Source organism: Phaenicophaeus curvirostris, chromosome 13 (assembly GCF_032191515.1).
Source record: "Phaenicophaeus curvirostris isolate KB17595 chromosome 13, BPBGC_Pcur_1.0, whole genome shotgun sequence".
Classification (NCBI taxonomy): Eukaryota; Metazoa; Chordata; class Aves; order Cuculiformes; family Cuculidae; genus Phaenicophaeus; species Phaenicophaeus curvirostris.
Genome location: NC_091404.1, coordinates 20,197,336 through 20,218,642, shown reverse-complemented (window position 1 = coordinate 20,218,642; position 21,307 = coordinate 20,197,336). Strand labels below are relative to the sequence as shown.

The 21,307-nt window shown below is 50.8% G+C and overlaps 2 protein-coding genes across 2 annotated transcripts; both read left to right on the top strand.

Moving 5' to 3' along the window:
- Positions 1–1,007: 1,007 nt before the first annotated feature.
- LOC138725989 (putative P2Y purinoceptor 10) lies at positions 1,008–6,805 on the top strand. Its single transcript, XM_069867340.1, has 2 exons — positions 1,008–1,519; positions 4,628–6,805. The coding sequence occupies exon 2, from the start codon at positions 4,678–4,680 to the stop codon at positions 5,791–5,793; it is 1,116 nt and encodes a 371-aa protein (XP_069723441.1). The 5' UTR covers positions 1,008–1,519; positions 4,628–4,677; the 3' UTR covers positions 5,794–6,805.
- Positions 6,806–17,929: 11,124 nt separating this feature from the next.
- GPR174 (G protein-coupled receptor 174) lies at positions 17,930–20,979 on the top strand. Its single transcript, XM_069867346.1, has one exon. It carries the CDS (start codon positions 18,567–18,569, stop codon positions 19,545–19,547), a length of 981 nt encoding a protein of 326 aa, XP_069723447.1. The 5' UTR covers positions 17,930–18,566; the 3' UTR covers positions 19,548–20,979.
- Positions 20,980–21,307: the final 328 nt, after the last annotated feature.

The following is a 21,307-nucleotide window of genomic DNA, read 5'->3' as shown; positions in this document are numbered from 1 at the left end:
CTGTTCTTTCTTCCAAGGATCACCATCGACTGCTGAAACAGATGCATGAGAAGAAAACCTAGAACAAGAAGCAGCTCTTGCATCTTCCAAATCACATTGCTCTTGGCCGAGATGAGAAGCACGGAGCTTTGCAGATACTTATTCGTTAGCAACTGACACTTACATGATGGAGAAGAAGACCATAGATATGTCTTATAAAGGCTGGTATATAAACTGCATAAAAACTGGTCTGGCCCTTGCTTTCAGGAGGTTGTTGACCAACATTTGAAGTAACTGCATCTCCACTGACCTCTGGACACTTCAGGTCTAGGATCCTATATGTCATGAAGCACCACTTCACGGGATGGGAGTGCACTTAGGTCCCCACGGTCATCATCACAGCCAGCACAGAGAACCCCTGGCAACCGTGCAGCCAGCAGAGTCGATGGACTCAGCTGCTGTGGGAAAGAGGCATGCTTGATCCCAGACCCTGAGCTGTTGACTTATTCTACAGCTAAAGCTTCCTTCTTTCATTTCTCTTCCACAGCTATGTTTCTGTTAAAGTTGCGGGGTCATAGGACCAGTTACAGAAAATAGATGAATGAAGCAAGAATAGTTCTATTTATACATTGCCTACAATAAGAAAGGGAAAGAGGCCAAGAGCCCAGTTATCTTCACAAGCCCTTGGCCATAAGATGTGACATTGTGAATCAGGTGAAGCTGCCCAGCTGGAAATGAGGCAGCAGTAAATTGCACTGCAATACATGCCTGCTGGTTTTCAGCAACCCAGAAAGGAGGAGGAGATGCTTAGCAGGCAGAAAAAGAGCTAAAATTTATATTGATATGTACACACAAATGGGAAAGGAATTAAAGGAGGCAAAAAGAAGAAATAGGGAATGATGCATAGTGTGGCGTTTTTTCTTAAAGAGCAGTTGTTTTGGGAAAATCTCCACCTTAAGCCATTATATTATTTCAGAAATAAGACCCAAACCCTTAGTTTTAGCCTATAGCCATGATAGGCTGAGGTTAACCAAACTTCCAAGGAAATGAAGGAAAATTACTGCCTTTCAGTAACTCCTGCTGGCACAGCTTTCAGTTTTCCCTTAGCGAGCCCTTATTGGAAGGATTTTGCTTCTGTATTTTACAGTCTTGAGCAAGCAAATGGCAAGTGACTGTGGATAGAAGCAGAAGCAGCTCAACTGAGGGACAGCATCACCTCACACCACTCCTGGCCGAAGGAGGGCAAGAAATCCTTGCCTGAGGTCTCTATCACGCGGCAATTGGATCAAGCAACGTCATTAGCCGTACACATTTTGTGTGGCGAGGAGAAACAAAATACAGGATTTCCTGTTCTGCAGCCACTGTACTGGGCTGCAGATGCCGGCAGGATTCCAGTGCTCCGAAAACATGTGGAAGTTTAACAAGGAGTCGTCGGGGCAGGGATCGCTGCGAAAATCGGTTTGCGCTAGAAGCAGAAAGCTCGCTCCTCCGGCTCTCTAGCATGGATGTCACCCCCCCGGAGGATGGCACTGGCAGGAAGGTAAGCCTGATTTCTGCTGCCTGTTTTCTTCTGTAGGTCGGAGCTGGTGTCGTTTTGAGAAACGCTATATCGCTTTCCTCCCCCTTCTACTTCTTCAAGAGATCTTATCAGGCAGAAGCTGGTGCGACATCCTCAGCAGCTGCCGGCTGCTCACGTACCTTGGTCTTGCTCGGCTTTGGGGTGGGTGAGCGGAGCGCGGTGCAGCCGAGGAGGCTGCTGTGTGCGGCACTATGTGAGGAAAGCCTCTTTTACCCCAAATATTTCATTTCTGTCATTACTGACAGCAGCTGCTATAACCAACCAGCTCTGTTTGTTTCCTATTAGTGTCTAGATTAAACAGACAAAACCATTGCTTAAAACACAAGTGCCTGAGAACCTCCAGTACTTCAAAAGTCTGATGCTTATTTCAAGCAAAAAGTGGATTTTCTTTTCCCTAGGCTGATTTTCCCTCCAGCATCCCAGGCTGAAGAGAGGCAGCTCTGCCCCAGCCCCTGGCTGCATCCCGCTCCGGGGCTCCCAAAGCCAGGGGCTCCCCCGGCGACCTCTGGAGCACAGATTTAGCCTGGTTTATCCAACCAACCTATGGAAAAGATGAGGGCGAGGTTGCCAGTGGATCTGGGAGTAGTAAATTCAATACCACAGCGATGTAGGGCTGGGTGGGGCGCACGGTGATTCAGAGTAGCCGGGCGACGTCCAGCAGCGACAGCCACATACATTGCTTGAGCAGATACTAGCACACTCAAAAAAAACCCCACGGGTGTTAAATAGCTGCCTTAGCCTCATAATTAATTGCAAAGTTACTTGATGTTTTACAAATTGCAGTGCTGCATCCACAACCAGTGTTCTTGCCCCTCTGGCAGTGATACCAGTCTCCTCTCCATAGTTTCAGTGCGTGGCTGGATAAAACTCAGCTTTGTCACTTAACCCGCCACCAGCTCCTGCTGCGTGTAAATCCATGTGTGGATGAATAGGAAAACAATCAAGGAATGGCAGGGAATATTTCATACAAGGTGTATAAAGTCACTGAACAAAACCCCTGCCAAAGCCCATGGGAGCATCTCTGCCCCGACCCCAGCACCGCCAGTGGCAGGACACGGGGGGACTGGGGGGAGAGAAAGCTCCTTACAGACTGAAAACTGGAAAACAATGATAAATAAAATAAATCAGCTTTCAGGAAGCGTTGTAACGAGTGAGCACTAGCCTGAGCCCAGGCTGCCAGCAGCTCGGGGGTGAGCTCCCCGCTGCTTCCTTGCCAGGAGTCCTGACAGGTGCTGTCACCTATAAACATCACGTACCAGGAGCGATGCCCGTCCCTTCCACCAAGAAATAAGCACTCCTGGGCTCCCAGGGAAAGCAAACACAGAGAAAATTGGCAAGGAGGCTCCCCACAGCCACGTGCCCAGGGACAAGGTTTAGGATTTGGGCTGGGAAGAGACAGCAGGATAGGGACACCAGGTGCTCTGTAACCCTTTTCAACATGCCAGACCTGCAAGCATCACCTCTGTCATGCGCAGGCTGTGAAACAGCTGCATTCCCCGTGCTCCCTCGCAGTTTTCCCCAGTTTTCCCTCCCTATTCTCTGCAGGGATGCAAAGACAAAGCATCCTGCCACCACTTCCCAAAGTGAAACAAAAGACAGTGCAAAAGGCGTCAGCTGAGAGCAGAGCCAGTGCTGAGCACAAGCCCCTCGTGTGTTCCCAGGCAGGCGAGGAGCACAGGAGGATGCTGCAGGGACCAAAGGGGATTGTTTCCCACTGTGAAAGATGTCCCCACTCCCCTGCCTTGTCCTGGGTCGGGGAAGAAACCCTTCTGAAGGGCTGCCCAGGTGAGGAGGAACTGGGTAGAGGAGCCTTCATCCTGCACCTCAAAGCAATGCCCAGTCCCCACTGCAAGCAATTAGGTTTTAAAACCCATCCTCATGGCAAACACCAGATCCAAGGCTGTGGGAAACAGAACCGCTGGCTGCTCCTTAATTAATCACCACTGCTGAGGGTCTGGGTGGCAACAACAAGAGGTGCTCAGGGCTCTGCCAGATCAGGCTCTGGTCTCCTCAAAGGGAAGGGCAGGCTGCCTGACACCTTGCAGGCAGCTCCAGGCTTCAATTCCTAGGGGAAAATTGCACTGTTTTGTTGCAGATGCAGCCACAGGCCCTTGGTTTGTAACCAGCTGCTGCCAAATCCCCTCTTCCCGAGAGGGCAAACTGTTTCCCTGTGGGCTCTGCTCACAAATGGCAAAATCCATCACCTCTCCAGAGAGCTGCACACGTACCTGTGAACTCCCCGTGACCCACAAATACCCTCAGCGCTGGCTGGCTGAGGTGGAATGGATGAAGAGAATTGCTGCTTTAACTAAAAGACAGCTGTATTTATCTTCCTTCGTGTCCTGAACTGTTGCTGGAGGATAATTTCTGTTGCTACAACACAATGCCTGCACAATGTGCCACGAGTGCCAGAATTGAGTTAGCAGGACCGGCAGAGCAACTGGCGTGTGTTCGGCCAGTTATTAGTTTATAAATCCAGCCTTAAATGTGGAGCCAGAGCTCTGATAGATCTGTCTGCACCTCTCACACCCGCCCCTGCTCTGGCCAGCTGCCTGCCAGCACCATCCTCTGCTGATGATAATTACTGCCCTTGCTGCCGATTCACGGCTTGGATCTGAAAAGACAATTTCTATACCCATTTAAAGTCCCTATTTATTTAGTCCCATTGAAATTGCTTGTAGACATATCAGACAGCACCAGCGTGACAGGAGTTTGACAGCTATATGTAATAAAAGTGGTCCTGGAAAACCCCAGAGAGCTGACAAAGCTCTCTGGCACTGACAATAAAGAAATTAGTGCTACAGAGCTCAATTGCGATGTCATTTTAAGTGTGGCATCACCTGAGGAGTGGCAGGGTATGAAATCCTGCCCAGCCCATCAGAAAGGAGCAGCGTGTACCTGCAAGCAGGGTCTGGCTTTGCACCCTTCCCAACACCCCCCCCTCATCTTGCACATACGCCTGTGCTCACGCCTACACGCAACTTGTTCTTTTGTACTGAGGTGCATTTATTCTTTAGGGAAACACCGGAGAATTTTTGGTTTCACAGCCTCTGTTTTCACTCCCTACAGAAACCCTCCACCCACCTTAATCAACCCATGAGAGAAGAGATTAGGCAGAGATGGAGAGCAACGTGTCCTCTGGGAACTGCACCGATCCCCAGATGTCCTTCCAGTCCACCCTGTATGCAACCACGTACACCCTCATATTCATCCCTGGCCTCCTGGCCAACAGCGCTGCCCTGTGGGTCCTGTGCCGCTTCATCAGCAAGAAGAGCAAAGCCGTCATCTTCATGATCAACCTGGCCGTGGCCGACCTGGCTCACGTCCTCTCGCTGCCCTTACGCATGTATTACTACATAAACCACACGTGGCCCTTTGGAAGCTTCCTTTGCCAGGTGTGCTTCTACCTGAAGTATCTCAACATGTACGCCAGCATCTGCTTCCTCACCTGCATCAGCATCCAGCGGTACCTCTTCCTCCTCCATCCCTTCAAAGCCAAGGACTGGAAGCGGCGGTACGACGTGGCCATCAGTGCTGCTGTCTGGCTCTTTGTGGGAGCGGCGTGCTTACCCCTGCTCGTTGTGAGGAGCCCAGCCTTGTCCAACAGCACAAACACGTGCTTCTCAGACCTGGGGGTGAAGCAGCTGAGTCCAGGAGCCTCCATCACGCTGGTAACAGTGGCAGAGCTGTTCGGGTTCGTCATCCCCTTTGGCATTATTGCCTGTTGCACTTGGAAGATGAGGCGGTCGCTGCAGGAGTGTCCGACGCAGCTGCAAAACACCAATGAGAAGCAGAAGGCTTTGCGCATGGTCTTGATGTGCGCAGTAGTCTTCTTCATCTGCTTCACCCCCTACCACATCAACTTCCCTTTCTTCATGATGGTGATCGAGAACATCATCCAGGACTGCGCCATTCACAGGAGCACGCTCCGCTTCCACCCCATCTCCCTCTGCCTGGCGAGCCTCAACTGCTGCCTGGATCCAGTCCTCTACTACTTCATGACCTCCGAGTTCCAGGACCAGCTGCTGCGCCACAACTGTGCTGCCCTCAGGGGTCGGTTCTTGCGCCACAGGAGCAGCCTCTCCGTCACCGAAACCAGCCACGACATTCGTATGAAAAAGAGAAATCTTCCACGCTTTAGGTTTTGGGCTCTCCCCAAGTTCTTTGGCCGAATAAACAGCATGGAGATCCCCCCAGTGCCACCTGATGAGCTTCTGCTGGAGTCCATCTCTTGAAACAAAAGCCACTCCTGTCCGTGTGGGTGCTTGAGTGAAGATTGTGTTAGGTCTCCAAAATACATCTTGCATTATCCTTGTGTGCAACCAGTGGATCTGACCTACAAGGCCATTTTGATGACAAAAGATGTGCTTCTCATGTTCGCACTGTCAGGGACTGTTTGTCTTAGAGCGTCCCCCATCACATGGTTGTAACACCCAGAACAGCTGTGGCTGATGCCAGTATTTCTCCTGTGCTGAACTGCAGCCGGGTTTGTGTCCCTTTCATTTTTGTTGCTTCAGTGCTTCTACATATTTGTTATTTTTGAAAACCCTTCTGAATTCAAGTTGCAAACAGGCAGCTCGGGAGGTGGCACTGGGGGAGTTTCAGCCCCAACCTGTGGCCCGCGATGTCTTATAGCACCTACCACGCTCAGGGAGGCTCTTGATCGGGACAGCTAATTATCTCAATGTAAAATGAGCCTCTTCCTGTTGCAAAAATTCAATCATCTGGACTGCAAGACTATAACTTTACCAAGATATATCAAGGAAGAGTATTAACCTATATCCACATCAGCATTAAAGGGAGTTTTCAAACAAACTGAGGTCAGCTCCTGCTGTTGAAAAAGGCACCCAGAGCTGAACAAGGGAGTCTGACTCCCAGGAGCTACGGGATGCTCAGCTATGTGGGAATGAATATTTGGAAGAGAGACCGAGAGTGGATATGCCAGGAGCAAAGAGGAGGAAGGATGAAGGATGCCTCCCAGGGTGTGTCTGCTCACAGAGACCCAAAGAGAGATGCAGAAGGGAGGACCGGGAGCTGATGTTGCTGCCTCTTGTGTCACTATTAGGAGTCTTGTGTTATTTGGTATTCTGCTAAAGCCTGTGGTTGTACATTAAGATGCTACCCGAGCCTCTTGGTTCTGCTTTAAAAACCAGAAAAGGTCCCAGCCCTCACTGGGTACCGAGAAAAGTTTACACAACTGACCTGAGTGCATCCTTAAGGCTTCAGCCTCGGGAGGAAATAAAATGATCTCAAATGTATTTTAGCATAGTGGCTATTATTTTATATGCTTGTAAATAATCTTATTATGCACCACATCTGCTCGCAGAGGGGGGGACCCCAGTCGGGGGCTCAGAGAGGCCCCGTTACCACCATGGTCCCTCACACAGCAGCCAGCACAGGGGCTGCAAGGTTTCCTCCGTGTAGGCTAAGGCATAAGTGACTGCAATGCCAAAAACCCCTCTGGGAATTATATAAGTCAATGTAGGCAGAAGGGGTTTGATAGAAAACAGCTTTGCCGATGATCTGATGCACATTTCCAACCCGTGCAGCATTTCTGGGAAGAGCAGGCGGCGGTTTAACCTTGTGCTGCCAAGCCTGGTCTTAGAAAGATGCGGGGAGATCCAGGCAATCTGGAGGAATTTGCTTTGGTCCTCACAGCGCCGGAGACGGTGGAACGGAGACGGGCAGAGAACACGCTGCCCTGCAGCTGGCTCTGTCCTGAATCTCCTCCTCTTCTCACAAAAAAGAGAGAAGAATAACATAAGGAAACACTTTCCTTGTTTGCTTGAGGGGAGGAAGGAGTATTCAGGGCTGAAAAAAAGCTGCTTCAGATGGCACAAACCCAGCAGCAGGCGCAGGCAAAACAGGAAACCCCAGCAGAACCTCAGCGATGCCCGGGCAGCCGCCACAGGCAGGACACGCTGTGCCACCAACACCTTAACTGGGAGCGTGGGTTTAGCCTGCGATCATCTTCTGGGAACGGCACAACCCTGAGTAGCTGGGGTGGACATCCAGGTAGCCCTCAGTAACCACGGTTTGATATTTATAATTCCTGCTGACTGACCACAAAGCCCGTGCTGTGGCTGTGACCTTACTGGCAGCACCAGCTCCAGGTTTCCCAGTAGCATCAGTTACCAGCGGGTCTTTGCCAGCGTGTTTTCAGATTGTGGAGCTTTTCTGCAATGCAGCTTCCCCCTCCCAGCAAGAAAACAGGAAAAAAGAAAGCAAAACAAAAACTCACTGATGCCTCACACAGAAACACAACAGCAACTCTTACTGGGGCTGCCCCTGCTGCCCCCTGGGCTTGCTGGCACGGCGGGTGGTATTGGAAATACAACAGAAAAACCTCTTTGTGGGTTAGATGCACTGCACAGCAAGGATTCTGCTGGGGTTTATGCAACCTAGACCCTGAAGAAATATCTTTTTCCACTGCAGATTGGTGCTTTCTGCCCATCAGAGGCCACAGGGTGCCTGCCAGCCCTCCCGTTTTATCACAACCCACCAAGTTCCGCTACCACAAACACCCTGGCAGGATGCAAGCCACAGGGGTTTGGGGTCAGCAGGAGCTCTGCCACCTGGACATCGCATTGAGGAGGGGACAGATGGGCACGGAAGCTGCTGGTGCCCGGCAGAGAGATACGAGAGCTGGGAGCTCATGGTTGGCAGCAAGTCAGAGCTGGCTGGGGGATGGCTGGCTCTAGAGGGTCCCTAAAAAGATTTAGGGTAAGAAGCTGCTGCGTTGAGGATTTTCTTTGCTGAGGCCAAGGCGTGAGCTGACTTCTTACAAGGGAAAAGTCCAAGGTTGAAGAGAAGGGAGAGCAAGGGTCTGGGAGCCAGTCTTTGGGGGGAAGAGGACAGCTTGAATTAAGAGTTTTCTGGGATTTCTTTCTCCAAGTCATTACCTGCAGGATTAAACCTTTCATTCACATTGCAGAATCAGCCAGCAATAACCTCAGCGCTGTGCTTTAGCCTCATTAATGTCCAGGTAACATATCACAGACTCTGGCTGTGCTCTCACAAGCAGGGACGGTGCCCACAGCACCAAGAGCACCTCCCTTACCCAGGGCTGCCTTGGCCCCACATAACATCCTCAGCTCTTTGTACGGGCAAATCCATGGCACGATGCTCTGGGATCGGCACGCCCGGAGGCCTCGGCCAGCCCAGGAGCTCAGACTGATAAATTGTGGGTGAGGATTTGAGCCGTGCCCATCTCCCCCCCCAGCCAGGTGTGATGTGCTGCCCGAGGGCTCCAAAACACCCCCCAGGGAAGGGCGAGAAGCTGCAGGGCAGAGGGAACAGCAAAGCAGGCAGCTCAGCTGCATCTCCACCAACACTGACAATATCCTCATACCCTGAGCTTTTCACATTAAATGAGTTATTCTATATGGCCTAATCCCTTACTCTGACTAGAACTGCTTAGTTGTTTCTGTGTGTGCCCATCCCTATACACACACCCCCCTGCACACCCACTATATTTACATCCACCTTAAGTCACGCAGTGCTTAGGAACAGCCAAGAAGCCGTCTCCTGTGCGCAACTCTTTCTAGGGCGCCGCAAGAAAGGAGGGAATGTTGCTTTCCTCTTTGCTAAAAATACCTTTTTCCTGCCTCCATGACCACATGCTTCCAGTCCAGCCCCAGTAAAGTGACTCTGCCTCTGGAAAACCGCTCAGGCTCGGTCTGGGCTGAGCTCGCACCACGTACCCGGCAGCGAGACTCAGACTCTGATGGTTTTTGGCACAGGGCAAACAGCCACCACTGCTGGCAGCGAACTGCTCCTCCATCCACCCCCCTTGAGCCGAGGAGAGGGGAACAGCGCTGTGCCTGGCAAAGGAACAAACACACCAACAGCTCCAATTCCGAGTGCAACCTAAATGCACAGAAACCAAATTTTGCTGCTTTAAACCAAGCCGAGCCAGGGAGGAGTTTTTCCAGACAGTCATGATTTCATCAGACACAAGCCCAAGGTTTTGATTCACAGGCTCAGCCAGCAGCACCCTGTGAAGCCCAGGTCACTGGTGGGACAGCAACATTTTAGAGACCCAGCGGTGCCCGTCAGCCTCTCCTGCACTGCCGAGCCCTGTTCCCAGCACAAGGAAAGGGTTTTGTCACCTCTGCATCAATGCCACAGCCACGTTCAGCACTGCAAGGGTTAGCTCTCCTCTGAGAAACAGTCAAAGCCACAACCTTGCAGCAGTGCAAGTCCTTTCCAGCAGCAATTGCCATGATGATTGCTCAGTCTTGCTCCTCTTAACAGGGTTTTTTTTTTTTTTTTGCTTTATAATGAAAATTTCTGTGCCGTGGGTGGACAGGGCACGCAGAGGGGAAGGAAAATCCATGACTTCTTAGCCCCTAGCCCAGTGAAAGCAGCCCAGCCGCATCCCTGGCTCAACAAACGCCCTGTTGATGCTGGGAGATGCAGGCAAGAGCCCCCCAGGGCTGCCCTGTGCCTACTCCCCCTTCACAAACACACCCCTGCCCACTGTGTTGCCTCCCCAAGCTCCTCCTGGGTCAGCACCAAGCGCATCACCAGCCACGTGGAGAGTAGGCAGACACACAACCTGTTCTCAGGAATTATTCCTACTAAAGACTTTCAGCACAGAGCAGAAAGACCCGAGCTGTTTCTATTAGAGATCTCCAACAAGGTCACTAGCACAAGCTTAGAGCAACTGGGAATTTCAAATTCTTATAAGATAAAAATGAAAGTATAAGATAAAATATAAGTAATGTAAATATAAGATAAAATTGATCTTATACTGTAAAATATTTCCTTGGCAACTTGATGTCCAGCTCCAAGTTCTCCTGGTTTTTGGTGGCCTCACCGATGGGGGGTTTGGGAAGGGTCTGGCTGGTGCTTCCACCGTGCACCCACGCTGGGGCTGAGCACGGCTTGGAGACCAGCATTCGGCTGCTGGTAAAGGCAAGCTGGGGACAGCACCCTGGGGTTCCCACACACACCCCCCGAGGAGGAGCTGAGCTGGTGCCACCGCACGCGACTGCTCCGGGAGCGACAGGGAACTGGATGGATGCTGGCAGCGATGCACGCGGGCTGAACGCGGAGCAGGCACCGACAAAACAGGATATGGTTATGCTCTGAAAGGTGTTTTTAAAACAAAAAGTCTATCTGTACAGTAAGTGCACTCGCTGCCCCAAGCGCGGGCCAGGCTTTCTTATAAACAGGCGGCTGCTGCGGAAACGAAAGTGCACAACGGAGCATCCAGCACAGGTTTGAGCACGAAAAAGAAGGGCAGAGACCATCTCCAGGGGCCAGGGGCTGTTCAGCCACAGCAGGCTGGTCTGGACGTTCTTCTAAGCACTGGCTGCAACTTTGCTGTCTACTAAAGTGGTGCCTGAACCTCTGCCCGAGCTCCTTTGTTGGAGATGGGGTGCCAGGGTCACACAGGGAAAGGCTGGAGGGGCAGGGGCACAGCCTGGGGACAGACAGGATTTGCAGCTCATGGGTTTGGGGTGAAGGGGGAAGGAAATAAAAGGTTTATTTCTTTAAATCACTAGAGTGAAAGCACTTTGCAAAGCATGAAAGCGCATGGCAGAGGCAGCTGCTGGGAGGCGATGGCAAACACAAGAGAAAACTTCGCATCCCAGATCCAACTGCAATTACAGAAACTTTCCGGGACTAATGTGAACCGAGCCAGCATCCTCCACCGAGGCCTCTGCACATCTCCCAGGAGACTCCACAACAGCCACAAGCCCCATTTAAGCCACAAACCCCAAACCTCCGCTGCTTCTGGTCCAAAAGCATCAGCAGATTAATCCATCCCTACACCCAAGGGGACAACTCTGCATTGAGGATCCCGCAGTGCTGAAAGCTCTAATTAATCCTGTGGGGGAGCCAAAGTACATCAAGTAATCGGTAGGCTTCAAAGAATGGCTAGAAGCTTTAACTAGTAGGATTATTGGCTGCTGAAACAGGCAAGTGCCTGTGTGTTTCGGGAGGCGTGAGCTGCAAAGCCCCAGCGAGGAGCTGTGCCACCTCGGGGACAGCAAACCCAGCACGCTGGGACGTTATAAAAGCCCACGATGGGCCCAAGCGATTAATTTCCTATAGAATCATAGAATCACCAGGTTGGAAAAGACCCATCAGATCGAGTCCAACCATTCCTATCAAATACTAAACCATGACCCTCACCACCCTAAACACCTCCAAAGAATGTGACTCAACCACCTATGAACCACAATAATAGTATCCAGAGCTACAAAGTCCTGCTAGAAGCTGGCACTGTATGACTAAGCCAGTAACACTCTTAAAGAGCTGAAGTCACTGAGGTTCTTCTGGTGCCCACCATGAGTGTGGGGACGGCAGCACCTGGGGACACTGCAGGAGTCAGCAGTCCTGGCACCTGGACATGCAGGTGACCCTTCCACAGCACCACAACCTTCTCTACAAGTCATGCAAAGCCAGTCCTGTTCTCCTGAGCAGACACGCAAGAAATTAATAAGAGCAGGTAAAGAAGTTTCACATAATTAAGTAGACTTTTTTTCTTTAACCACTTCTGTAGCAAGTCACTTCTTCAAATTAACCAGCTGAGTCAAGAGTCATCAATCCCTCCTGATCTTAAAATAGTTTATTAAGGGATTTTTCTAATACTTCTTGAGCTTGAGTCCCCAGACAAAGAACTACAGGAGAGCTACGTGTTCAAACCACACGATGCCCGGGCACAGCCCCGCGAGGGAGCAGCCGGTGCCGCGCCAGGGCCACCCTCTGCCGATGGCATCACCGCTGAGAGCCCAGTGGGCCAGAGGCCACGGTGATGGGCGACACCGCTGTGGGACACAGGCGTTCCTTTGGGAGAGGAGAGCCCTTGGCTTGGCCCTGGACTGCTCTGTGCAAGGTGCAGAGATCTTCCAAGTAAGAAAATAGTGACCGTGGGGAGCTACCGGGGCCACAACCACCTCATGGCAAACAGTGAATAGTTCCAAAACACCCCAAAGCCAACATCATCTTTACATATAGGGAGATATATTTAATATATATTGAAAAAACCACACTTTTATATATCCTAATATCATTATATGTATTTAAATACACATACAAACATATAATACACGTTAAAAAAAAAGAAGGAAAGGAAAAGTCGGGTCCAGCTCAGCGCCGTGGGCAGGAGGGAAGCGCTGCTGGCTGGGGAGGGCTCTGCTCAGCCCGTTCCCCTCCTGCGCAGGCTGCTCCCAGCAGTTGCACTTTTGGTTTGCGCATCGAGAGAGGGTGGGGACCCGGCACCGTGCTCAGCACCCACAGATCGGGGCCGCAGGGTCACGCCAGAGCAGCCCACCAAGACAGCAAAGGTAGGATTGATACTCTTTTATTCCCAACTATCTTTAATTCAGGCTATTGGGTTTAAATTGTACCTCCTCGATCATCACGATGTGGACTCAGTGCCTTGACTTACTCGTGCTAGAAGCACTGAGCGGGGAGGGGGATGCCCCAGTGAGGGGCAGGGGTGCAGAGTTAACCACAGAAACCCAGGAATCGAAGGGGAAGAAGCGAGGCGATGCAGGCTGAGCCCAAACACAGCTGAGGAGCCATTTAATACTTCCATTTATCAAAAGATCGAGCTCCTGGAGGTGCTCAAAGATGCTCTGTGTACCAGAGGGAGGAGGGGGACAGCTTAAATCAGAACAGCCCACCATGAAGTTTCAAACCATATTTGCTGTTATGGTTGTGTGAGTATCAAGAAGCAGCATTTAAGACTAACACCAATTGTGGCAACCCTCAACCGCTGCAAAACCCTCAGCCGCTAGCAAAGGGACTGCTACGTGGAATTTGAGGCCGTGCAGCCCCATCCCCACCAGCACAGGGATAATCGGTCCCATTTAGTCATCACTCGGGGTGATGCTTGGATTCATCCTGCTGCTTTTGTCCAGCGGGTGTTATTCAATGGCCCGTTCCTGGCAAGAGGCACCACGCTGACTTTCCACTGGCAGTTTTCCACTGAATTGCAAGAAGCAGGGAGAGAGCAGGCAGGGTTCTCCATGCCACCAGCACCGCTCGCTGCCCAGGGAGCAGGCACACAGCGGCACAGCCTGAGGGGGCACCGGCTAAGGGTTTGGGTGGAGAACTCCCAGGTTCAGTGCTCGTTACCCTGCACATCTAGGGCCACCAGGGTGTGCCAGGAAGGGAGAACAGGGTGGGGGATTAGGCTGATACACAACACTGCTGCTTTGGGTTTATTTTCCCTTTTTAACAGAGATAAACGTGAGTAAGGGAGGACAAAAGCATTCGCAAAGGATTAAAAGCAAAAAGCAGCGCATTTTGCGCAGCATTAAACTGGGACGTTTGTTTTATTTCCTCCGTATTCCTGGAATTTACCCAGCCAAAATCCCCCTGGTGTCCCCTGCTGCCTGACTCAGCGCCCACCAGCGCACAGACGGTCTCCGCTGCCCCAGCCCAGCTCCTCTTCCCAGGGAGCTCCCCAACAGCTCCAGCCCCAAAACCTCCGTGCCGGAGGGAAATCTCCCCTGAGCAGATGCCAGCAGCTCTGCCGTTCCCCGGGGAGAGCAGGGAGCACGAGCAAGGCAGAGGGTAGGGATGCCATGGAAGCATTACCTTAATAGCAAGCAAATGAGAAATTAATGAAAGAACAAATAGAAAGAAACTTTTTTCACTCCACTGTGCCAATGCCCCACAGCCCTAACCTGTAAAAACTTGGCTGTTGCTCTGCTTTTTCCCCTGGAACGTTCACCACCTTCAGCGACTCACGTTTCAGGCAACCACAGAAATGGGATGGGATGAAGAGGCACTTGCTCTGGTGCTCGGCAGCCGAGTCAAAGCTAGAAAGCCGCTCATCCACACTGCCCTGTGAACACAGCATTAGCAATATATTCCAGTAACTCAGTGTGCCTGGTGCACGGTGCAGGGCAGACACCAGGCGACGGGAGGGATGCTCTGGAGGCCACCAGCACCCAGGCAGGAGGTGCTGCAGTAGGACCCCAGAGGTGCCAGGCACGGAACATGGAGGGTCACGGTTCCTGCAGTGTTGGGAAAGCACAGAAGGCCCCAAGGGTGGCCAAGAAAAGCCCTGTAGCCTTTGTGGACAGAGGCTACCAAAGGAGGACTAGCAAATATGCACCACAGTTCACACAGCAAGAGACAGCGCTGCTCCTGCAGAAGAGGGTATCAAACCCAGCTGTCTACCAGAACACTGCTTTGAGGGAGAAAAGCCTTTATCCTCCCAATTTTTCACTCAGGTATATGATTTAGTAGTGGACACATGCACTCGGGCTTCACGATCTTGAAGGTCTTTTCCAACCAAGCAATTCTATGACTCTAAAACTCAATCCCACGCAGCGAGCAGCTTATATCACCATGAGTTCTAATTTTAGTTAGTACCTATTAACTCTCACTAGCAGCCGTTTTCTCTGCCAGAGCAGGGTGGCAGCACTTCAGGCAACACAGAGAACAAGAGGCTCCTGAGGGAAGGTCCAGGGCACCGCAGGATGGGGAGGGACAGAGCAACCACCACATAACCTCTGTTCCTGCAGCTTCAGCAGGAAACTCTATTTCTATTTGAAGTCACCCACATTATATTTTTATTTTAAGCTGCAGAAGAGAGTCTCCAGGCAGCAGCACACCCGAGCCTCCCCCAAAAGGGTAAGCGAGCAGATAACACCACGTACCACGCGCAGCACCAGCTCTCTGCCCACATCCCCTCTACCACACACTTAACACATTTTTTCTGCATTAACACCAGCCCCACACAAAACACGGGGTACTGACTGCTCACCTGGGCCAGGTGCAGTGCTCACAAGGATGGTTCTCAGGGGCAGGATGCGGCCAGGCTGATCCCTTCTCCTGCTTCTGGGAGGTGTGGGCAGGATCCTGGATTCCCCTCAGGACCTGAGGAGGCACCAGGCGTGATGCTGCAGCAGGAGCGGCACCTACAAATGGTGCCTAGCCATGGGCTGCTTTCTCCACACTGGATTTAAGAGCTGCTGTGGCTTTGCCTCCTGAAGGAAAACCCCCAGGATTTGCTAATGAGGGCTCTGGCTTGACCCGGGCAGATCTAACCACCCTCAGGTGAGGAGCTTGATTATTTGCAGCAGGTGTGATGGGTTCTGGAGGGGGCCTGGGCTGAGCCCTGCTGCATCCCAGCCCGCAGGGGCTGAGGCTCTGCCTGCTCCCACATCCCCAGCTCCTGTCTATATAGAATCATAGAATCATAGAATAACCAGGTTGGAAGAGACCCAATGGATCATCGAGTCCAACCATTCCTATCAAACACTAACCCATGTCCCTCAGCACCTCGTCCACCCGTGCCTTAAACACCTCCAGGGAAGGTGACTCAACCCCCTCCCTGGGCAGCCTCTGCCAGGGACCAATGACCCTTTCTGTGAAGAATTTTTTCCTAATGTCCAGCCTAAACCTCCCCTGGTGGAGCCTGAGGCCATTCCCTCTTGTCCTGTCCCCTGTTACCTGGGAGAAGAGCCCAGCTCCCTCCTCTCCACAACCTCCTTTCAGGGAGTTGTAGAGAGCAATGAGGTCTCCCCTCAGCCTCCTCTTCTCCAGGCTAAACAACCCAACATGGAGCATGGGGACACAGAGCTGCCCTTCAGCATGGAGAAAATACCTCACGCGATACCTGCCCAGCTCTAACGAGCGTTCCCAAGCCCTGGCTACAAAACTTACCTGGTGTTTCTGACTAAGTACGAACACAAAGCCTCCATCCAGAGCCCCGGCGTGGCCGGCTGTGGGGTCTCCTTGGAAAAACAGGGGGGAAAAATCTTTTGGGAGAAGTAGGAGCTGTGTCTGGGGAGTCTTGTACCTCCCACTGCAGCCAGCCCCCTACGCCGGGGGAAGCAAGCACAGAGCATGCAAAATAAAATTTCCTCTTTCTGGGGCTTTTTTTAGCACCCTGCTGGTTTTTACACAGCACATTTGGGCGAGCTTGGCAACGTTACTGCTTGGGATTTCCAAAGCAGTTTCTCACGTTGCTGTGTTTTTAACCCCCCACTCTCAGGGTGCCCCGGGCGAGCATCCCCTCTGCTCCCCAGCTCGAGCTCGGCTTTCTGGGACCCCTGTGGATTCGCAGCCCCAGGGAGAGGCAGAAGGCGCTGCAAGTGTGTCCCTGTCCCAAGGCCAGGCTGGAGGGGGCAGAGGATGGTGTGGCTAGAAAGTGAGGATGGGGAAATGCAGGCACTGGGTGGGGGCAGCAGGAAAAATGCAAGTGTGCATGTAAGTGTGCTGAGCTTTGAGCAGATGAGGGGTTGGGACAGCACCTTGTCCTTCCCTTTGCGCATCCCATGGCCCCGTGATGGAGGTGAGGGGATTTACCCATGTGGGAATGCAGCCAGAGGAAAAGGAGAGGGATTCAGGCTTCCTGAGTGGGTGACAGGAGCCCCTGGGCAAGACTTGAGAGGAAAGACAAGCTTGGGGTTTTTAAAAACAAGAAAAAGAATTAAAAAGTAACACTGGAAGAAAGCTGTGTGATGTAGTTTTAGGGCTTTATCCTGCTTCTGCAGGTGCTCCCCAGCCAGGCTTGGTTGGTACCTACAAACTTTACCCACTCAGACCTGTAGGTTAGTTCCTTGTGATGAAGCAAAATGCAACCCTGAAAGAGTTTGGACAGAGATCTGAATTTCCTCTCTATTTATCAGATCTGGGCTGGTTTTTTTCTGTCTGACAGACTCAGATAATATCAGCTGCTTACCATGCAAACAGCTTTTAAATGAAGTCCACCTCCAGTCACCTTAGTGATACCATCTGGTATTTCCAACGGCCACAGCACCACGTGTGCAAGATGGGTAAAGGAAAGGCTGAGAAAGACTAGTTGTGAGCCAGTCAAATGTAATATAATGCAGGTAGTTCTGCAGCAACAAGTGTTTAATAAACGGGCCATTTGTCCCTGCCCACATGCAAATACGTTTTATACTCTCTTTATGAAAGATAAATGAAAAGGTTGGCCCCCAGTTTGATGAAAGCCAGTGTCTTGGGACTTCCACACTGCGCTACGACAGCAGCACTGATGGAAAATGTTCCTATTGGGCTCATTTACGTAAGGAGCAGATTTGGTTCCACCATCTTCTCGGCTGCCTAGAGCCATGCTGCAGGTGGGAAGTTTCTGAAGGGCTTGCCTGGAAAAAACAGAGGAGTGTTAAACTTGTGAGCGCTGTGTGAGGTGCCTGCAGCACAGCAGCCAGGCAGGGTGCAGGCACAGTGCTCAGTGGAGCATCTGCGTGCTGGCCACGCGCTCAGGCACGGGGACACCGATGCAACTGGAGGCAAAGGGAGCTTCAGACGGAAAAGTTAACTTATATCTGGGAAAGACAGAGCTGCAGCAAGTTAAATGCACCCTGCAGGCTGGGGTGACGTCTGCTCAGTGTTACAGCATGGGAGGCTGCTTTGCAGCAGCAATTAAACACATTTTCTATCTATTCCTCAGTGGGTTTGCACCTCCCTTCACTGGGCGAGACATGGCACTTGTTAGGCAGGAGAAGAGCTGGCCACCACCACAGATGTCACTAGCAGTAGATTTCTGCTAGAGAGATGCTCCCACCGCTCTTGCAAGCTTTCCCGTACCTTTTGCTTCGAAGACAAGCGTCTCCCTGCAGGATTATAACTGCACCTTTCTGTCTTCCAGCTGCGGGGCCATGTCGATCATCGAACTCCTGTGCTGAGAGAAGTGCCTGAAATGCCACCCAAAAGGTGACAGAGCTGCAGCTCTGGTGATGAACTGTTGACTGATTCAGCACATGATGATGCATTTCCCGGTGTGGGTCTCCTCCCTGTCAACCCTGCAAGCAACTACCGTAAGGTCTGGTAACTTCTGACAGAGGGCACGAGCAGAGCACGCGAGCAGAACTTTAATTAACTCACTCACATAATGAATCTCCTCCCCAGAATGGATAAGATGATCTGGTAACCGAAGCCTCGCACATGGACACTAGGGCTGCACCTTTTTAATTAAGCATCAACAACCTGAGGACAACCTGCCCATGGGAGGCCAGTGAGGAACATGTTATCATGCTGGGGCTGAGCACAGACCTGGAGCACAACCATGACAAACAGCTCGACCTGCACCGAAACCAACCTCAAGCTCTACTATGCGATTACATACACCTTCATCCTGATCCCCGGACTGATAGGAAACACATTAGCTTTGTGGGTCTTCTACGGATACATGAAAGAGACTAAAAGGGCCGTCATCTTTATGATCAACTTGGCCATTGCTGACTTATCGCAGGTTTTGTCCTTGCCCCTGAGGATTTTCTACTACCTGACTGGGACATGGGAGTTTGGAGGAGGCCTCTGCATGCTGTGCTTCTACCTGAAGTACGTCAACATGTATGCAAGCATCTACTTCTTGGTTTGCATCAGCGTACGACGGTATCTGTTTGTTATGCACCCCTTCAAATTCAGTGACTGCAAGCGCGTCTGCGATGTGTACATCAGCATCGTCGGCTGGGTCGTGGTCTGCGTTGGCTGTTTGCCTTTCCCGCTTCTCAGACTCCACCAGGACGCTAAAAACACGTGTTTTGTGGATCTCCCCGTAAAGGAAGTCGATCTTCCCGTCTCCATTGCAATGACGACCATAGGTGAATTAGTGGGGTTCGTAACACCCCTACTCATCATCCTATACTGTTCGTGGAAGACTATCTTATCACTAAAGGAAAAAAATTGTGTTTCACATGACCTTGGAGAGAAAAAAAAGGCTTTAAAGATGATTCTCACCTGCGCTCTGGTATTTCTGATTTGCTTTGGACCTTATCATATCAGCTTTCCACTAGATTTCTTTGTCAAAATCAAAAAGATTGAAAACAGGTGCGTCCAGAAGGTGATTTCAGTGTTTCATGTTGTAGCTTTGTGTCTCGCCAGCTTAAACTCCTGTGTGGACCCAGTCATCTACTACTTTACTACAGATGAGTTCAGGAGACGCCTTTCCAGGCAGGATTTGCAAGACAGCATCCAGCTCCACAATCTCAGTTACGTGAGGAAGCACTCCAGAGATGTGCTCAGGGAGGACACCGTGGGCTACTAGCACTGGCCTTGCCCGAGTGTTTCCTAGGATTTCAAATATTTACTATATTTTGGGGTTTGGCCCATTTTTTCCCCCCAGGACACTGAGAGTGACTACTCAGCTGAGCTTCTGCTGATTCCAGTGAGGCCTGGAGAAAAAAAATCCAAACAAGACCCTCAAAAACCCCAACCTGACTGAAAATACATTGATTTAATACTTCGGCTGCAACTTTTCCCTGAATATAAATAACGTTGTGTAACTCCTCCAGGCCTGATTTCTGAGCTGGGCAGCCAGGAGCACGGTGGCTTTGGCAGGAGGAGGACACAGACCTGTGGTGAGAAGAGATGCTGTGCCCCATTGCCACTGGTGGGGACATTACCCAACCGTGCCCTGGCCATGCACCTTGGCTTCAGCAAGAGGCAGCAAAGATTTTGGAATCTTGTCGTGGAGAAAAGAAAATGACCCTAAAAATCAGTAGTGACACGGTATTATACATTTCTGAGGCAAAAGACAACCCAACAGTGATTAATTTCTATGGAGAGGGCCAAGAGGCTGTGTTGACCATGGGTTAGGGGGCATAATGGGGCCCCAAAGGACACCAAGTGTCTGCTTTGAGGTGTAGCGAGTGGCATCCTCCAAACTAGAGTCACCAAAGCGTTCAGACACTCTTTTTCTGCCACCAGTTCCCATTTCTGACTTCCAAGCCATGGTCTGAAGCCCTGTTGCTGCCTCGGATGAGCTGTGCTCCGAGGGTATTTATTCAGGCTTGACATCCACCAAGCCTTTTAGGTCCTTTTTGTCCACCAAAGATGGGGAAAATCATTTCCCTTTCACTAACAACTGAGCCCTCACCATCACCCCTACTCTTCATTATCAGCAACGTGATTAAAACAGAGCCAGAGGAACCAAACCTTGCACTGGGAACTCACTGTGAGCCGAGTCAAAGGTGCTGCCCAACAGCCTACAAGAGGCTTTAAAGAAGGCTGAAATGTGGGTGTATTTTTAATAATAATTGCTTTAAACTCAAAGAGCAGAAGCTTTGGGTGGGACTGGTATTTCATTTGCACCTTCTTATTAAATATATTTTTCTGTGAACCTTTGAAATGTTACATTTTGAACTGTAAAAATACTGTGACTGTACTTGGTTTTATTTAATGCAAATGTTGTTTTGTAGATTTAATTTATAAAGAAATATATATTTTGTAGAAAAATTACGTGAATCCCAGAAAGTGCTGGAACACAGAATGACTTTTTTTCTCTTTTTGAAACTTCTTCTATACAATAAAAGAAAACTCCCTCACCTCATCCCTGCAGGAGCCTGAGCCAGCGTGTCTGTGCCCGAGTGTCGGCTAAGTAAGCACTGCTAATTCATGGAAACCATGAAGTACATCGTCAGTTGTTCATAGCGATGAAAAACTATTTATTTGTTTATTTCCTGTAGTAGAAGATTAAAAATATCCTTTAAAAAAAAAATCAGTGTAATTCTTGGCCCACTCTCCCCTCTGTAGCTGCCTGCATCACCAGCACATGCGTCCATAGAATAGAAACATTTGGTTGGAAAAGACCTTTGAGATCATGGAGTCCAACCACACCTGTCCAACTAACCAGATCCCTGAGCACCTCATCTGCCTGTCTTTTAAATCCTTCCAGGGATGGGGACTCCACCACCTCCCTGGGCGGACGCTTCCAGTGCTCGGAAACTCTTTGGTGAAGAAATTTTTCCTGATGTCTAATCTGAACCTGCCCTCGTGCAACTTGAGGCCACGTCCTATCACCTGTCA

Coding starts and splice junctions, on each gene's coding strand:
- LOC138725989 (XM_069867340.1), top strand. CDS start 4,678: ATGGAGAGCAACGTGTCCTCTGGGAACTGCACCGATCCCCAGATGTCC.
- GPR174 (XM_069867346.1), top strand. CDS start 18,567: ATGACAAACAGCTCGACCTGCACCGAAACCAACCTCAAGCTCTACTAT.